Here is a 20,131-nt window from a genome sequence, read left to right as displayed (position 1 = left end):
AGGCAGCAGCGCTAACCACTGCGCCACCAAATTTAGTGCCAGTTTGAATACAGAGTTTTGTAGGAGATGATGTTTGTGGTTGATAAGGAAGCTGTGGTTTGGGCAGACAGAGAAGCCGTTAGAAAAATAGCAAATGGGAAAGATTCCGTGAATCAAGAACAGTTTGGAATTTAGCAGACAGACGAGAATGGCAGGCAGGCTGTGTGAGTTTGGAGTCTGTAATGTTTCGATACGCTATCTAATCTCAGTGTTTGGTCTTGGTTGGGAGTTTTACAATCTCTCCAATTGTGGAGAGCTATGGATAACACAATGTCTGGCCCGTGTGCACACTTTAGCTGAGAATTCTTCAAAGCAAAACAAAGATTGGATATGGCCAAAGCTATAATCAGACACACGGGACCTGTTCTCAACTGGAGTCTGGCTATAAGGCTTGTGATGATGGATGTGATTCTCTCACTATGTGAAGTAGCTGCCGACACACATCACACTTAACATTGTTCCCAGCAGTATCTTGGGTTCAGTTGTGCTGTGTCACTGGAGGAAATAACATCTCACTTCACACCATCCAAAGCTGTCCTATCCACACCTAAACCTCTCCCGCACTGACCTCCGGGCTGAAGGATTGGCAACACACCAACAGGAGGAGGCAGTTCAGCCTTTTACACCATGCTGGGGTCCATACAACATGAAAATATATTTAAAACAAGATTCTTTTACCATATTTTAGTAAAATGACTTTCTATTGAAACAAGAAGGATGGCTGCTGCAAGTCACATGACTGGCCTTTTTTACCTGGGGGCAACAGCAGGAGTTACAAGAAGAAAATAATTATTTGCTCAGCCTGTGGAATCTGACACCTCGTTGTACAGAGGCCCCCCCCCACCTCCCCCCCCGGAATGAACTAAATCAGCTGAACTGACTCCTCAACCTAAACTCTCACAAAAGAGAGAGATCAAAACTCATTGGGCAGGATGCCTCACTCATCCTGAAACCATAAAATCCCACCCGAGGTTAATGGACCTTCCCATTGCCCGCCCCTCACTCACTCTGATTCCTCTGGTTAGCGGGATGGTAAAATTCTGGTCATTATATTGGAAGAAGTGCTAACATTCACCTTGATTCCTCCCCCCATGTGAGCTTATCCAACTTCCCTCTCGCCAACATTCTCCATTCCTGGCAACATGTATCCCCTCTGTAGGTGATCACATCCTTCCTGTAATGTGATGACCAGAAACTCGAGCTCTGGTCCAATTGGAGTTTTATACAGTTTCAGTATGACCAGCCTTACACACAAAGCTTTGGCCATTGAGGAAATTACCCCATGTGTTTTTAAAACCATTAAATCAGCTTCTTTCAGAGATCTGTGTCCATGCATTCAAAGCTCCGACCAGAATGGATAGAGGGGAACCAGTAGATGTGCATTCACTGTGCCTTGTTTCCTCGAACACATTCTCTCACACCTTTCTATCCTCAATTCCCTTTACCACTTTTCTGCATCATCTTCAAACATCTTGGCCCTAAATCATTGATTATACACCCATGAGCCACAAGGCTTCCAGTACTGAGCCCTGTGGAGCCCCACCGGTTACAATGGGGGCGATTCTCCCATCTCTCTGTGCTGATGTTTTAGTGGAGTGGGCTGGGAGATTTCAGCAGGGCAGGGTTAGCATGGTCTGTGCTGAGGGTCCGGCCCTGAACGTGCCTCCCAGTGCCGGATTTCTGGCACTCTCAGCTCATTGCCGGAAATCGGCCCAGAGTTGCATTAGTTAATTCAGGAGGAAATTTTAATATTATTTAAATATAATTAGCAGGCCTGGGAATGAAGTCTTCAGGCCCACTAACCTCCCAACCCCACCAGAGGCTAGTTGCTCCTCATTAATGGGGAGCTGGTGGCCTGAGTGAAGGGGGGGAGGGGTTAACGCTGTGGAGGGGGTTCGGCATTGTGGATGGGGGGCTGTCACTGCGGGGGTGGGGGGGGGTGTTGGCACTGTGGATGGGGGGGGTGTCGGCACTGTGGATGGGGGGGTGTCCGCACTGTGGACGGTGGGAGTCGGCAGGCTTCATGTCAGGGGCATTGTGTCTGACTAATTTATTGGAGCTTTTTGAGGAAATCTCAACCAGAATGGATAGAGGGGAACCAGTAGATGTTGTATTTGGACTTCCAAAAGGTGCTCAACAAGCTACCTCACAAAAGGTTAAGTCATAAGATAAGAGCCCATGGTGTCAGAGGTAGTGGATAGAGAACTGGTTAATGGGCAGCAAACAGTGAGTAGGGATGAGGAGTTCTTCATCAGGTTGGTGACCTGGAACCAGTCTGGTTCCACAGGGATCAGCGCTGAGACCACAACTATTTATAATATATATTAATAACTTGGAGAAAGTAGGTGAATCTACTGGAGCCACATTTGCAGATGACACAAAAATAGATGGAAAGGCAAGTTCTGAGGGTGATGTAAAGAGTTTACTATTACCCACTAGATACGACTAAAACAGGTTACTGTGTAGAGTTAAAGCAGATAGGGTTGTGGTTAGTATTTGAGTTAGGAAGCTGGTGAGCAACAGGAAGTAAAGAGTTGGAATAAATGGCTCTTTTTCCGATTGGAAGGCGGTGGGCTTCCTCTGGAATGATGTTGACTGGCACGAGATGGGAATTCTACCCTTCAGCCAGGAGAAAATCCCACCTTGGATTGGCTGACAGCTTTCCAGTGCTGCAGGGGCCAGAGAAGGCACTGTACAATCTGTCAGAGCCTGAGTCCTGGCAGCTCGAGGCCCATGTACGGGTGATGGGTCCCAGGCCACGGAGGATAGGCCTGGGGGTTAGTAAGGAGGATAATCAGGGCCTCGGGGGCAGGTCTGATGGTCACTAGGACTTAAGGGGAGCGAGTGCCCCAGTCAGGAGGAGCCTCCCGATTGAGGCAATGCCTCCAACCCTCGCGACGCTTTCATGCCCAAGTCTTCACTTCTGGATTTACCCCCAGAGCTGGCATCTGTCTGCCAGCCTAAAAACTAAGGCTGGGTGGGGAACAGAGCAAGGCGGGGTCTGTCCCAGGAGCTTGTGATGGGCAGGAGGGCATCCCGTCTATACAATGTCACACTTGCCCAGCTCCCACCTCCCCTCACCTCAGAACCCACGGGAATGTGGGGAGTGTAAAGTTCTGGCCCTTGAATATCTCCCAGTGCTCTGACGCTGGTTTACTTTCCAGTAGCTGGTTCCAGTTCATTGTTGCCAAATTAAACCACAGCTTAGAACAACTGGCGTTTCTCCAATTTAAAACCCGTAACTTATAAATAAAACTTTAAAACTAAGTTCAGAACTGACTCTTGTTCAGCTTTATACATATGGACTAACTAAAACTGTCCTGGATGCGTTTGAAGAATTCTGCTCCCTCTGTGCCTTTCACACAGGTTTTATCCCAGTCAGTGCAGCAGTTACTAAATTCTTCGCAATGCTACGCACATTCCTTCACCTCTGATCCCTGAGACTACCCAGATGTCAGTGTGAGTAGATTGAAAGCCCCTGCTGGATCTCTCACAGGCACAAACATGCTCCATGTGCAGTTTCCAAGATCCTGATGTTTATGGGGAAGGGGTGGGGTGCAGGGGACTGAGTGTTGGGGGGAGTGGAAGCGTGAGGGACGCTGAAAGCAGCAAGCCCGGGGACCCCGGACTTCAGAATGAGTTTGACTCCAATTCCTGGCCGGACTCCAACTGGACAGGTGGAGAGTCTGCCTCTGGGTAAGTGGGAGGGAGAGGCAGGTCACCAACACCTTCTGTGGGGTAAACAGGGATGGCAATAAATGCTGGCCTAGCTAACAACATCTCATTACTGAATTCAAAATAAGGCCACAATTAGACTGGCTGCAGTGATTAGGAGTAGCCACAGGGGAGGGGGAAGAGGGTCACGAGAGGATGCTTGGAAATGGGAGTGGGTCAGAGAGGGAGTTGGTTGAGGTGGGTTTAGTGATTATGGATGGGGAGGGAGAGGTCAATAAGAAGGGGTCGGTGATTTTTAAGTTCATTTATTAATTACAAATAGGATTACATTAACGCTGCGATGAAGTTACAGTGAAGATCCCCTAGGCGCCTGTTGGGGTACACGGAGGGAGAATTTGACGTGACCAATGCACCTAATCAGGAGGTGGGGTAGGGGTGGGGGTGTTGAAGAGGCAGCTGGGTGCCAGTAACAGGAGGATTCACACCAAAGGAGATATAAAAGATGTCGATGATAGATTTTTATTTGAAATGGACTTGTTGCAGTTTGATTCTTTCCTGCAAAATTCACTTTGTAGAGAAGCAGGGTGGGAGCTGAGGGCACGGCTCAGAGAGCCAGGCAAGAGCATTTTACATCAAAACAAACAACGTTTCTGGGTGACTACAGGAGACAGAACTCAAACACCAGTTACCCACAGCCTGGCTGATGGAAGGTGTTGGTCGATCATCTCCATTTTCAGGCTTGCTGTTTCTCTCCCTCTTTTACATCTCCCCATTTTTAATTCCACGACCTTGGGAAATGAGCAGGATAAATGTAAACACCACAATGATTTGATGTGACCAATTTTAAACTATGGTTCATGGGCCAAGATCCCATCGCCAGCTCCCCGCACACCTCCACCCCACCACCCTGTACACAACAGACAGCACGTGGATCCAGAAACATCCTGAGGAAAGAAACATTGTCTTTTTCAGTGCTGCTGACAGTGGAAACATGATGTGATAACCAGGCTATAATATATATATAAAACTCTGCAGCTCACAAAGCACAATAACTTATATCTATATAACACCTTTTAAATAACAGAACATCCCAAAGAGCTCCTCTGGAGCCCTTAAAACAAAGTATAAAACCAACCCACATGAAGAGATACTCAATAAGGACACAGAAAGCTTGGACGCTGAGGTAAGTATTAAGACGTGTTTTGCAGGAGGAGTGCGGAGGGAATTACAGAGCTTAGGGCCCAGGCAACTGAAGACATAGCCACCAATGGCAGAGGAATGAAATGTGAGGAATGCTCTCGAGGACAGAGGAAGAGGAGTGTAGATATCTCAAAGGGCTGTGGAACTGGAGGAGGTTATCTGATAGGGAGGCCAAGGAGGGATTTGAAAGCAAGGATGAGAATATTCCAATTCAGGCTGAGTCTGACTGGGAGTCAACATAGATCAGCAAGGACAGAGCAGATAGAGGAATGGGACTTGGTGCGAGTTAAAGACATTGGCAGCCCAGTTTCAGATGACTCAGGGATACAGAATGTGGGAGAGCAGCTGGCAGTGCACTGGGATATATAGGATATATACATAAACAGAGCACAGATATATAGGGTATACACATATACAGAGCACAGATATATAGGGTATATAGGATATACACATAAACAGAGCACAGATATATAGGATATACACATAAACAGAGCACAGATATATAGGGTATACACATACAGAGCACAGATATATAGGGTATATAGGATATACACATAAACAGAGCACAGATATATAGGATATACACATAAACAGAGCACCGATATATAGGGTATACACATACAGAGCACAGATATATAGGGTATATAGGATATACACATAAACAGAGCACAGATGTATAGGATATATAGGATATATACATAAACAGAGCACAGATATATAGGATATATAGGATATACACATAAACAGAGCACAGATATATAGGATATACACATAAACAGAGCACAGATATATAGGGTATATAGGATATACACATAAACAGAGCACAGATATATAGGATATATAGGGTATACACATAAACGGAGCACAGATATATAGGATATATAGGATATACACATAAACAGAGCACAGATATATAGGATATATAGGATATACACATAAACAGAGCACAGATATATAGGATATACACATAAACAGAGCACAGATATATAGGATATATAGGATATACACATAAACAGAGCACAGATATATAGGATATATAGGATATACACATAAACAGAGCACAGATGTATAGGATATATAGGATATACACATAAACAGAGCACAGATATATCGGATATATAGGGTATACACATAAACAGAGCACAGATATATAGGGTATACACATAAATAGAGCACAGATATATAGGATATATAGGATATACACATAAACAGAGCACAGATATATAGGATATATAGGATATACACATAAACAGAGCACAGAAAGAGGCCATGCAACCCAACTCGTCCAGTCTAGAGGTAACTAACCATGAGTGAGGATTTCAGCATTGCAGATAAGCTGAGACAGGGGCAAAGGTTGAGCGAGGTGCAAATAGGTGGTCTTCGAGGTCATAAAAATGAGGTCAGATGTGACACCAAGATTGCGAATAGACAAGCTGTTCTAATCTCAGGCTGTTGCCAAGGAGAGGCATGGAGCCAGTAACTCGGGAATGGGGTTGGGAGTAGGTACTGAAGATAATGGCTTCAGTCTTCCCAGTATTGAACTGGAGGGAATTTCTGATCATCCTGAAATCAGTTAAGCTGCCTGATAATTTAGCAGTGCTGGAGGAGCTGAGAGAGGCGGGCGGAGGCAGAGGCAGAGGTGTGGAGGGAGGTAAAGGCAGGTTGGGGGTGGAGTTGGGTGTGTCCATGTGGAGAGTAACTCTGTGCTTCTGGGTGATGTGACTGAGAGACAGCAGGTAGATAGGAACAGGAGGGGAACAAGGATAGATCACCGAGGGACACCAGTACAGGAGCAGAAGGGAAGCCATTACAAATGATTCCCTGGCTATGGTCCGATAGATAAGAATAGGAGCAGTGAGAGCAATCCCAGCCAGCTGGACGAGAGTGGGAGAGCTGTTGGAGGAAGAGGAGGAGGAGGAGGATGTACTCACCATGTCCAGGATCAGGAGGCAAAGTTTACTTTTGATGCGTTCGGAGTGGCTAAAAGTAGTGGGCGATTAGAAGACTGGGAGAGGTTTAAAAATCAACAAAGAATGACGAAGAAGTTGATAAGGAAAGGAAGGATAGACTATGAAGTTAAACTAGCACTAAATATAAAAAAGGACAGTAAGAGTTTTTACAAATATATAAAGAAGAGGAGGCTGGCTAGAGTGAATGTTGGACCCTTAGAGGATGAGAGGGGGGATTTAGTGGTGGGGAATGAGGAAATGGCTGAGGCCTTAAATAAGTTTTTTGCCTCGGTCTTCACGGAGGAGGACGCGAATAGTTTGCGGGATATTAAAGATAGAAGGATGGTAGGAGTTGAGGGCCTGAATGCGATTACTGTCACTAGAGAGGTGGTGCTTGATCGACTAGTGGGACTGATGGTGGACAAGTCCCCAGGACCGGATGGAATGCATCCCAGGGTTCTGAAGGAAATGGCAGAGGTGATAGTGGATGCCTTAGTGATTATTTATCAAACCTCGCTGGATTCCGGGGAAGTGCCGGAAGATTGGAAAACGGCTAATGTTACACCGCTGTTTAAAAAAGGTAGCAGGCAAAAGGCAGGGAATTATAGGCTGGTTAGTTTAACGTGTTTTGTTGGAGAAATGCTTGAATCTGTCATCAAAGAAGAAATAGCGAGGCACCTGGAAAGGAATGGTTTGATTGAGTAGACGCAGCATGGATTCGTTAAGGGGAAGTCGTGTTTGACGAATTTATTGGATTTCTATGAGGATGTGACTAGTGCGGTAGACAGAGAGGAACCGGTTGATGTAGTGTTTCTCGATTTTCAAAAGGCGTTTGATAAGGTGCCACACAAAAGGTTGCTTCAGAAGGTTAGGGGGCATGGAGTTGGGGGTAAGGTGTTAGCGTGGTTAGAGGATTGGTTGTCTAATAGGAGGCAGAGAGTAGGTGTCAATGGGTGCTATTCGGATTGGCGGTTGGTGACTAGTGGAGTGCCGCAGGGATCGGTGCTGGGGCCTCAGCTATTTACCATTTATATAGATGATCTGGAGGAGGGGGCTGAGTGTAGGGTGTCGAAATTTGCTGATAACACAAAGATGAGTGGAAAAGCAAATTGTGTGGAGGGTGTGGAAAGTCTGCAGAGGGATCTGGATAGGCTAAGAGAGTGGGCGAGGACCTGGCAGATGGAGTACAATGTTAGCAAGTGTGAGGTTATCCACTTTGGCAGAAATAATAGTAGGAGGGATTACTATTTAAAGGGCGAAAAGCTGCAGGACCTGGGGGTCCTTGTGCATGAGTCGCAAAATCCCAGTCTGCAGGTGCAGCAGGTGATCAAGAAGGCGAATGGGATGTTGGCCTTTATAGCGAGGGGGATAGAATATAAAAGCAGGGAGGTCTTGCTGCAACTGTACAGGGCACTGGTGAGGCCGCAGCTGGAGTACTGTGTGCGGTTTTGGTCGCCGCACTTGCACAAGGATATTTTGGCCTTGGGGGCAGTGCAGAGGAGGATCACTAGGCTGATATCGGAGATGAGGGGGTTGGCCCATGAAGAGAGACTAAATAGACTGGGTTTGTACTCGTTGGAGTTTAGAAGGATGAGGGGGGATCTTATAGAGGCGTATAAGATAATGAAAGGGATGGACAGGGTAGAGGTAGAGAGATTCTTCCCGCTCAGAAAGGATAGCAGGACTAGAGGGCACAGCCTCAAAATAAGGGGGGGGACAGCTTAGATCGGAGTTGAGGAGGCACTTCTTCACTCAAAGGGTGGTGAGTCTCTGGAATCCTCTGCCCGTTGAAGTGGTGGAGGCTACCTCGCTAAATATATTTAAGTCATGAGTGGATAGGTTTCTGACAGACAGGGGAATTAAGGGTTATGGGGAGAAAGCGGGAAAGTGGAACTGATCCACTTCAGATCAGCCATGATCTTATTGAATGGCGGGACAGGCTCGAAGGGTTAGATGGCCTACTCCTGTTCCTATTTCTTATGTTCTTATGCACTCCACACAGAATGTCATCTGTGAGTTTGATTTTTTTTTAATGATTAGTTGATGGGATGTGGGTGTCACTGGCTAGGCCAACCCTTCCCCAATTACCCTTGAGAAGGCGATGGTGAGCTGCTCTCTTAATAAGAGCTGTTTCTGTACTGTGGCACAGACAGAGGATTGGAGGGAAGAGATTTAAGCATCACATATTCAAAGCCTGTGGAAGGGGTTGTAGCAGGTATGGCGATCGGGTGATGCGTCCAAGGGTTGGTTTGTTGAGGGAAGAGTGATGATGGCAGATTTAATGGAACGGGAAACAGCACCTGAGGAGAGAGAATTGGCAAACACGGGAATGGAGGGGAACTCAGCTGGTCAGCAGTTCAGTGGGAATCGAATTGAGGACCAGGAGGCGTGTTCATGGTCAACTTGAAGTTGAAGAGAGCATGAGGAGAGGTGAAGGAAAACTAGCAAAGGTTGGGAATTCAGGGCAGATGGAGCTTTATTGGGAATTTGACCAAGTGTGTTCGCGGGAAGGAAGGACACGATTAGGCAGATGATCAAATTGTCTCAATCTTAATGAGAAGGAATCCCGAGAGTTTCTCACAATTGTTTTAGGAGGTCAAGATGGAGGGGACAGAGAGAGAGAGAGAGAGAAAGGGAGGGGGTCTGGGAAGACTATTTATAATCAAGACAAGGAGCCGGGTCTTTGCATTCCAGGATGATCCTGGGATAGTGGGCAGTTATAGAAGATGTGAACAGGACCCAGCGATGTGTTACAGGGTCCAGCAGATCTGGCAATGGCTAAACCTGGTGTGCCTGTATCCTTTCAACTCTGACTGTAAGGGAGTGGTGATGAGCACCGTACCAGAGGGATTGGCCATCTTTGAGGGAGAGAGTTTTACAGGGGACCAGGACATAAAAAATGGAAAAAAGGTGATGGATAGAGGGTCAAAAGCTAAGCAGCTGGGATGTCGAAAGTGCGCCTATAAATGAGTTGGAGAATAGCTTATTGTAGGGACAGATACAGAACTGGGTAGGGTTGGAGTGTGGGACTGAGATGTGGCTGGAAGTGATCAGAAACTGCAGCAATAACCAATTATAACCCTCTCGGCACACCCACTAACAAGAGGCACTCCAATAAATGGTGTGTGCTGCAAACTAATTAAACATTTTTATTACTCGACAACAATAATGACAAAGCCTATTTAATATAATAAAGCATCCCAGGAATGATTATCAAATAAAATGTGACACTGAGACACATAAGGAGCTATTAAGTCAGATAATCGAAAGCTTGGTCAAAGAGATTTGAAAGTGTCCGAATAAAGTGAGGTAGAGAGACGGAGCGATCTGCGGAGGGAAATCCAGAGCTTTGGATTCAGACAGCTGAAGATACAAATGGTGCAGCGATTATGATTGGGAATGCAGAAGAATCCAGAATTAGAAATCTCACAGGGTTTTGGGGCTGGAGAAGATGTCAGAGATCGGGAGGGGTGAGGGTCAGGAGAGAATGGAAATAAGGATTGAGAATTTTAAAACAGATATGGTTTGACCAGGAGTTAGTGTAGGTCAGTGAGTGCAGGAGCAATAGGGGAGCAGGCCCTGGCGTGAGTTAAGTTTACAGGGAGCAGAGTTTTAGATGATCTCGAATTTACCAAGGCTGGAAGAGGGGAAAACAGTCAAGAGGTCATTGCCGTCAAGTCTAGAGGTAACAGAGAAACATCATTAAACTCAGTGTCCCTCCCCCCCCAACCCTCTCTCTGCCCCGACCCTACTGAATCCATTTACCCCATTCCCCCGACCCCACTCTGCCTAATTGCCCATTTACCCCAGCCTTTACTCCCTCTTACCCACTCCCCAGCCTTCGGGATACAGACCGAGTCAGGGCAGATGGGGTTTTTTTAGTTCAGTTGGTCACCACAGGCTTGGAGGGCCGAAGGGCCTGTTCCTGTGCTGTACATTTTAAAATTCTTTGTCCTTACAATCCGCTCCTTTCCCCAGCCACCCGGACCCCATTTCTCTCAACGCAGTCCATTCGCCTTCACCCGACTCCAGTCCTTTTAGCCCTTCACATTCTGGAAGCCCCCCCCCTTGCTCCAGCTGCTTCCCACATCCCCTTATCCTGCCCCATTATCCCAGCACCAAGACCCAATCCCAGTGCTCCAGCCCTCTTACCCCAGCCTTACCCCTCCCCCTTATCTGAATCCACTTACCCCATTCCCCTTCTCTGTCCCTTTACCCTCTCACCCCCACTCCTCACCCAACATCCTCACCCCATCTCCCCCCACCCTGCCCCCTCACTTCCATCTCCCCTCACCCCCCCCATCTCCCCTCACCCCCCCCATCTCCCCTCACCCCCGCCCCCTCACCCACACCCCCTCACCCTCCCCGCCCCCTCATCCCCACCCTCTCACCCTCCCCACCCCCCACCCCCACCCTCTCACCCCCACCCCCTCCTCACCCCCTCACCCCCCTCACCCCCACCCCCTCCTCACCCCCACCCCCTCCTCACCCCCTCACCCCCCTCACCCCCACCCCCTCCTCACCCCCTCCTCACCCCCTCACCCCTCTCACCCCCACCCCCTCACCCCCCTCACCCCCATCCCCTCACCCCCGCCCTCTCATCCTCATCCCCCCCGCTCCCCCCCCTCCCTCGTCCCCTCACTCCTACCCCCTCACCCCAGCACTCCTCTCCCTGGCTCCCCCCACCCTTCCCCAATCCCTTGCGCTGTGTTGTCCACCCCCCTGGTTGATGATGATGAGTGGGGCTGTAATGGGTTTGTAATGGTTTCCTTTGCACAGTAAGAGTGAGTGTGATTTGGGATTAGCTTCAGCCCACCCCCCACAAGCCCATTCACCCTACCTGTGGATGGGACCAGGCAGTCGCAGTTGGCAGGGTGGTTTCTTTACTCTGTTCCCCTTGTTCTGTCGGAGTTCATTACCCTGAGCTTTCCCCTGAACTTGTTCCATCCTCCCAGTGCTGGGACTGGCTGGAAATCTTCATGGATCCCCAGTGATTCCCCTTGCTGCTGCTGGGATAGCCGTGTAGAGTCCCTGTAATTCCCGTTTCCTCTGTGTCCCTCTCTCTCTCTCTCTCTCTCTCGCCCTTCCTGTGTTCTCCGTGCTGATAAAGTCGGAATTCCCAGCAATTCTTTGGGAGCTGTTAAGCTGAGTGTTGGAGAGAGACTGGGTTTCTGAGGGTCCGTCACAGAGCAGGCAACCAGCAAAGGGGAGGGGCTGGAAACCGAGCCAGCAGCTGCAGTAATTCCTCCCCCCACCCCCACACTCCCACACCACCCCCCCCCCCCCACCTCCCCCCACTCCGCAACCCTCCACCAGACAACAGGTGGCTTCCCCGTCCAATAATACTATTTAAACATCTCACAGCGGGTCTCAGTGACTGAGAGAGGACCAAATTGTCTCAGCATTACAATCACTGGGGATTTTTAGTTTATTTGTTAGTGTCACAAGTTAACATTGCAATGAAGTTACTGTGAGAATCCCCTTTGGCACCTGTTCGGGAGCGCTGAGGGAGAATTTAGCACTGCCAATCCACCCTAACCAGCACGTCTTTCAGACTATGGGAGGAAACCGGAGCACCCGGAGGAAACCCACACAGACACGGGGAGAATGTACAGACTCCACACAGGCAGTGACACAAGCTTGGAACTGAACCCAGGTCCTTGGCGCTGTGAGGCAGCAGTGCTAATCACTGTGCCACCAGATGGGACCCTAACCCTAACCCTATTCGGGGAGGGAAGAACACACACACATCAAGGAGATTGAAAAATCACAGGGACTTTTGGTGGAAACTGAGAGTAAGTATTTCTGGTGGGAGAGAGAGGTCGGTGATCAGAGGACACGACTTTAGAGTGATTGGAAAGTTGAATCGAGGGAAGGTGAGGACATATACTTTCCTGGGATGTTGCAACCTGGAATGTCCTCACTGAACGGGCGGGGAAGCAGACTCAACAGTAACTTTCAAAGAGGGAATTGGATTAATACAGGAAAGGAACTACGGGGAAAGGGCATGGGAGCGGTATTACCTCTTTAAAGGGCTAGCACAGACATGATGGGCTGAATGTCCTCTTCTGTGCTGTATCGTTCTCTGATTCTGCCAAAATAACAACAACTTGCATTTATATAGCATCTTCAACAGAGTGAAGCAACCGAGTGCTTCACAGGATCAAATCAATCAAAATCCCTCAACCTCTTTATCCCTCTCTCTGCTCCTTTGTCATTGCAGCTCAGGAGGAGGCCATTCAGCCCATGTGCCCATGCTAGCTCTCAACAAGAGCAAAGCACTTAGTTCCACTCATAGAATCATTGAATTCCTACAGTGCAGAAAGAGACCATTCAGTCCATCGAGTCTGTACTAGCAACAATCCCATCCCAGGCCCTATCTCTACAGGGCATTTTAAGACGGCAGTAGATAGATTTTTGCTAAACAAGGGAATCAAAGGTTATCAGGGTGAATGGGAATGTGGAATTCGAAACACTAACAGATCCCATGATTGTATTGAATGGTGAAGCAGGCTCGAGGGACCGATTGGCCTACTTCCACTTCTATTTAAATAGAAAGTCCTATTTTTCCTGGGATGATAGGGGTGACAGGGTTCGGACACATGGAAACCCAAACTCAGATTTCAAACAAACTCTGGAGTAAGGGTGTTGGAATTACAAGTCTTTAGAGAAATGCTAACTGCTCTTGAAGGGTGGGTAAGAGCTGTAGTACTGTCAAACTGTCAAGTTATTTAAATGGCCAGCCCTGTAACAATTAAAAAACTATCTGCCTGTATCTGAGTGTTGAAATAAATCTGTTCTAGCAATGTAAATAATTGTTTTGTTGAATCAAAACTATTATAATAATATCACATCTTGGCTGGATTCCATAACTTACCATTATCACAGTGAGGGAGTGTAAATTCAGTTTGATTTATAGCTCAAAGAGTAAAGGGTTAATGTGGGATAATGAAAACAAATGCTTGTTTTTCTGACAGATTAAGTACTTGAGAGCAACTAAATGTGTTGAATGAGCTTTCATGAATGAGAATTTTTTTTATATATAGTGAAATCTGTAAAAGATATATGGACCCTTACTTTGTATGAATGAGTTGACAGTCAGTTGGCATAGAGGCTATAAAGGACCATGAGTTAGCATTGGATATAGGAGCCATTGCGGATGAGTGTGGACATGGATTGGCATGACAAGGAGTATGAGGGGCCATTGGGAATGGGTGGGGGGTTCATGAGTTGGCATGAGCTGGCATGGATGGGAATGTGGAGTGTGTGGGTGATGAGGTAGATTGACTTGAGAGCCTAATGTTTAAACATTAGGCTTGAGAGCCTAATGTTTAAGAAGTAGGTAGTGGCATAGTGGCAATGTCAATAGGCAATCAATCAGGTTACTTCCCTGGGGATGTGGGTTCAGTCCCATCATGGCAGCTGATGGAATTCAAATTTTAATGAATAAATCGGGAATTAAAAGCTAGCCTCAGTAATGGTGACCATGAAACCATTGTCAATTGTTGTAAAAACACAACTGGTTCATTAATGTCCTTTCGGGAAGGAAATCTGCTGGTCTTACCTGGCCTGGCCTACATGTGACTCCAGACCCACTGGATGGTTGGCTCTGAAATGTCCTCTGAGATGGAGGAGCAAGCCAACACAGCACAGGAAACAGGCCCTTCCGCCCTACAAAACTTTTTAATTAAATTAAAAGGATCAATAAGGAATGAATGGCACTTGAAATGGCGACGGCCCAAGCACTCCTGTTGACACTGCCTTTACCAACCCCATAATCACAGCCTCGAAAAACCCAACAGAATTTCACAAATCCACATTAAAAATTATTACTTTTTTCAGTTCATGGATGGCATCGCTTGCAAAGCCAATATTACTGTCAACTTGTCTAATTCACCTCAAAGCTCCCTTGCATCCTGCTCACAACTCACAATTCCACCCAGTTTGGGTCATCAGTAAACCTGGAAATGTTTGGGGGATTTGGTTCAGGTCATTTATATATATTGTGAACAGCCGGCACCCAGGCAATAATCCCTGCGGTATCCCACTGGTCACTAGACATATAAAATTGCCATATCTGGGGGCCTGTGACAAAAGGAAAGGCTCCGATGGACAGGGAGGCGGTGGTTTAATGGGATTGTCACTGGGCTAGTAACCCACAGACCCAGTGCAATGGTCTGAGTTCAAATCCCACCATGACAGAGAGTAAATTCCATTGAAATTGAATTCAGTTTAAAGAAAAATCAGAAAGAATTGTCTAATGATGACCACAAAACCATTGTTGATTGTTATAAAAACACATCTGATCTACATGGGGCTCTCAATTGGTCCCAGAGAGCAAACAAGCAAGCCATTCAGTTCAAGGCCAATAAATGCTGGCCTTGCAAGAGATGCTGTCCATTAATTAACAAAAAAAAAGGCTCGTAACATAGTTAAAGGAGAATCAGTGGAGTTTGCTAGGTCCCACACAGGAAGTTAGTCAACACCATAGGATTGGTGATAATAGACTGGTCTAACTTACAACACCAGGTAAGACTTCTTACTGTGTTCACCCCCAGTCCAATGCCAGCATCTCCACATCTAGACAATTGGTGAACAGGCAATAAAACCGAGAGAAGGAATATTGCTAAAGGAATAGTAGTATAGAAATAAGGAAGTGTCGCTGCAACAGTATAGAGCATTGATGCAGTAGTATCTTCAGCAGTGCACACAGGTTTGGTCCCCTTACTTCAGGAAGTCATAAAAGGCAGTTCGGAGAAGGTTCACTAGATTGATTCCAGGGATTAAAGAAATTAGGGATGATATTAAATCCAAAGAGGGGACATATAAAATTACCAGAAAAAGCAGAAAGCCCGAGAATTGGGACCATTTTAGCAAAAGAGGACAAAACATTGGATTGAGGGGAAAAATATGAGAGTAAAATTGCAGGGAGCATAGAAACTAACTAAAATAACAATAAAGAGAAAAAGATTACTCGAGACAAACGTAGATACCTTACAATCAGAAGCCGGGGAAATTGTAACAGGGAACAAAGAAATGACAGAAGAATTGAACACAAACTTTGGTTCTGTCTTCACAAAAGGGAGTACAGATAACCTCCCAGAAATGTTAGGGAGCCAAGGGTCTAGTGAGAGGGGGGAGTTGAAGGAAATCAGTATTAGTAAGATAATCGGGCTGGGAAATTTGTGGGTTAAAGACTGACAAATCGCCAGGGCCTGATAATTGAAGTCCCAGAGTATTAAAGGATGTGACCGTGGAAATATTGGATGGTCATCTTTCAAAATTCGATGGACTCTGGAGCAGTTTTACAGTTGGAGAGTAGCAAATGTAACCACGCTATTTAAAAATGGAAGAGAGAAAACAGGAAGAATTCCAGACCAGTTAACCTGACGTCAGTTGTGGGGAAGATGCCAGAGTTTATTATCAAAGTCAAGATAACAGAAATTCGGAAAGCATTAACGTGGTTGGTCAAAGCCAGCATGAGTTTAGGAAAGGCAAATCATGCTTAACAAATCTACTGGAGCTTTTTGAGGGTGTAACTTGTGGAACAGATAAGGGAGAACCATTGAATGTGGTATATTTGGACTTTTCGAAGGCTGTTGATAAGGTCCCACATTAAAGGACCATTCGGGCCTTCAAGCCTGCTTCACTATTCATTATCATCGTGGCTGATCATCAAACTCAATTGCCTGATCCCGCCTTCCCCCTATATTCTTTGATCCCATTCGTCCCAAGAGCTTTTTCTAATCCTTCTTGAAAATATACAAAATTTTGGCCTCACCTGCTTTCAGTGGCCATGAATCCCACAGGCTTACCACTCTGGGTGAAGAAATTTCTCCTCAACTCTGTCCTAAAAGGGTTACCCTATATCGCACTGATTCTGGACCCCCCCAGTATCAGGAGCATCCTTCCTGCATCTACCCCATCTAGTTCTGCTAGAACTTTTATAGGTTTCTATGAGGACAGCTCCCCCCTCCTCACCGTTCTTCCGAGCTCCAGCAAATATAATCCAAACTGAAGCAATCTCTCCTCATACATCAGTCCCACCATCCCAGGAGACTGATAAAACTTTGCCGCACACTTTCTATTGTAAGAACGTCCTTCCTCAGATAGGGAAGCCAAAATGCACAAAACTCATCAAGGCCTTGGATAATTGCAGCAAGACATCCTTACTCCTGTACTCGAATCCTCTCGCTATGAAGGCCAACATACCATTTGCCTCTTTTACTGCCCGCTGTACCTGCACTCTGACTTTCAGTGACTGGTGAACGAGGACACCCAGGTCTCATTGCAAATTCCTCTCTCCTGATTTATTGCCATTCAGACAGTAATCTGCCTCTCTGTTGTTGCTATTGAAGAGGATAACCTCACATTTATCCACTGTGTCTGCCATGTCTTTGAATCTTCCCAGTACCGACATCAGTCTGACTGGTCTAGAATTCTGCTTTCTCTCTGCCTCCCTTTATAATCCTGGGGTTACGTTCACTACCCTTCACTCTGAAGGAACTGTTCCAGAGCCTATAGAATCTCGGAAGATGACCACCAATTGACTATTGACCGCCAATGACTATTTCCAGAACCATTTCCTGAAGTTTTCTGGAATGTAGGTTATCAAGCTCTCGCCATTTATCCTTCAATCCCATCAATTTCCTCAATCCCATTTCACTGCTAACACTGATTTACTTCAGTTCCTCCCTCTCACTAAACACTGTGTCCCCCAACATGGGGTAGCGCAGTAGCACAGTGGGTTAGCAATGCTGCTTCACAGCTCCAGGGTCCTGGGTTCGATTCCCGGCTCGGGTCACTGTCTGTGTGGAGTTTGCACATTCTCCTCGTGTCTGCATGGGTTTCCTCCGGGTGCTCCGGTTTCCTCCCACAGTCCCAAAGATGTGAGGGTTAGGTTGATTGGCCATGCTAAGAAATTGCCCCTTAGTGTCCAGGGATGTGTAGGTTAGAGGGATTAGTGGGTGTACTATGTAGGGATATGGGGGTAGGGCCTGGGTGGGATTGTGTTCGGTGCAGACTCGATGGGCCGAAGGGCCTCTTTCTGCAGTGTAGGGTTTCTAAGAAGCAGGAGTAGGCCATCTAGCCCTTCGAGCCTGCCCCGCCATTCAATAAGATCGTGGCTGATCATCAGTTCCACTTTCCCGCTTTCTCCCCATAACCCTTAATTCCCTTGTCTATCAGAAACCGATCTACCCATGACTTAAATATATTTAGCGAGGCAGCCTCCACCACTTCAACGGGCAGAGAATTCCAGAGTTTCACCACCCTTTGAGTGAAGAAGTTCCTCCTCAACTCCGTTCTAAACCGCCTCCCCTTTATCTTGAGGCTGTGCCCTCTAGTCCTACTATCCTTTCTGAGCGGGAAGAGTCTCTCCACCTCTATCCTATCCATCCCATTCATCATCTTATATGTCTCAATGAGATCTCCCCTCATTCTTCTAAAGTCTAACGAGTACAAGCCTAGTTTATTCAGCCTCTCCTCATAGTTCAACCCCCTCAACTCCGGTATCAGCCTAGTAAACCTCTTCTGCACTCCCTCCAAGGCCAAAATATCCTTGCGTAAGTGCGGCGCCCAAAACTGCACACAGCACTCCAGCTGCGTCCTCACCAGTGCCCTGTACAGCTGCAGCAAGACCTCCCTACTTTTATATTCAATCCCCCTCGCTATGAAGGCCAGCATCCCATTCGCCTTCCTGACCACCTGCTGCACCTGCAAGCTGGGTTTTTGCGACTCATGCACAAGGACCCCGAGGTCCCTCTGCACCGTCGCCTGCTGCAGTTTTTCGCCATGTAAGTAATAGTCCTTCCTACCATTATTCCTACCAAAGAGGACCACCTCACACTTGCCAACATTAAATTCCATTTGCCATTTCCTGGCCCATTCGCCCAGCCTATCTAGATCCTTCTGCAGACTCTCCACACCCTCCGCACAATTTGCCGTTCCACCAATCTTGGTGTCATCAGCAAATTTCGACACCCTGCACTCGGTTCCCTCCTCCAGATCATATTGAGACATATCGGATTCTCTGTGAGCTTAACAGGGTAGAGGCTGAGAGATTGTTTTATCTTGTGGGAAAGTCTGGGACCAGAGGGCACAATCTCAGAGTAAAAGGTCACCCAGTTAATTCAGAGATAAGAAGGAATTTCTTCTCTCAGAGGGGAGTGAATCCCGCAGAGGGATGTAGAGGCTGGGGGGTTAACTCTGTTCAAGGCTGAGATGGACAGATTTTTAATCAATTCCTTCTTGTCTCCCTTCTCCACCTGCATTGCCACTTTCAGTGAGCTGTGTACCTGTACACCCAGATCCCTCTGCCTATCAATACTCTTAAGGATTCTGCCATTTACTGTATATTTCCTATCTATATTAGTCCTTCTACACCTATGTCAAGGAGGCATATGATGTGCTTACCTTCATCGAGGTGTTGAGTTTAAAAATTGGCAAATCATGTTGCAGCTTTTGAACCTCAGTTAGGCCGCATTTGGAATAGAGTGTTCAATTCTGGTCTCCACACTTCCAGAAGGATGTGGAGGCTTTGGAGAGGATACAGAAAAGATTGCATGCATTACCTCACATTTGCCTGGATTAAACTCCATCTGCCATCTCTCCACCCAAGTCTCCAAATGATCTATATCCTGCTGTATTCTCTGATGGTCCTCATCGCTATTCACAAATCCACCAACGTTTGTGTCGTCTGCAAACGTACTAATGAAAGCAGTTACATTTTCTTTCAAATCATTTATATATATTACAAACAGCAAAGGCCCCAGCACTGATCCCTGAGGAACGCCACTTGTCACAGCCCTCCATTCAGAAACACACCCTTCCACTGCTACCCTCTGTCTTCTTTGACCGAACCAGTTTTGTATCCATCTTGCCAGTTCACCTCTGACTCCATGTGACTTCACCTTCTGTACCAGACTGCCATGAGGGACCTTGTCAAAGGCCTTACTGAAGTCCATGTAGACAACATCCACTGCCCTACCCTTGTCAATCATCTTCGTCATTTCCTCAAAGCACGTGATCAAGTTTGTGAGACACGACCTGTTGTACTGGAGAATTTCTTGTTTCCCGAGTTACGATAATTAAACTTAACAACATTCGCTTTTCGAAAAATCAACTAGTTTTTATGATCACAAAACTGCATGCAGTATATGGCTGAATCTTGGAAACAGAGAGCAGTCCACACTAACTGCTGATTCTATCCTAAGACTGCGCCAACTACAAGGATCAATTCAATAATTATATATTTTCTTATCAGCTTA

The 20,131-nt window shown here is 46.7% G+C and overlaps 1 protein-coding gene across 5 annotated transcripts in view; it reads right to left on the bottom strand.

Annotated features, from left to right (window-relative positions):
• The window catches only part of znf638 (zinc finger protein 638), a 210,150-nt gene extending 198,233 nt beyond the window's left edge, over positions 1–11,917 (bottom strand). For 4 of the 5 annotated variants that reach the window (XM_080189803.1, XM_080189822.1, XM_080189895.1 and 1 more), the window contains exon 1: positions 11,704–11,917. In XM_080189803.1, coding sequence (XP_080045929.1) covers positions 11,704–11,810 — 107 coding nt within the window. In that variant the 5' untranslated portion in view covers positions 11,811–11,917. The remainder of the gene's footprint in view (positions 1–11,703) is intronic. The other variant, XM_080190075.1, reaches the window with a different exon arrangement.
• Positions 11,918–20,131: the final 8,214 nt, after the last annotated feature.

Source organism: Carcharhinus amblyrhynchos, chromosome 1 (assembly GCF_965287045.1).
Source record: "Carcharhinus amblyrhynchos chromosome 1, sCarAmb.v2.hapA, whole genome shotgun sequence".
In the NCBI taxonomy this organism is placed as follows: domain Eukaryota; kingdom Metazoa; phylum Chordata; class Chondrichthyes; order Carcharhiniformes; family Carcharhinidae; genus Carcharhinus; species Carcharhinus amblyrhynchos.
This window is presented reverse-complemented; position numbering and strand designations above follow the sequence as displayed.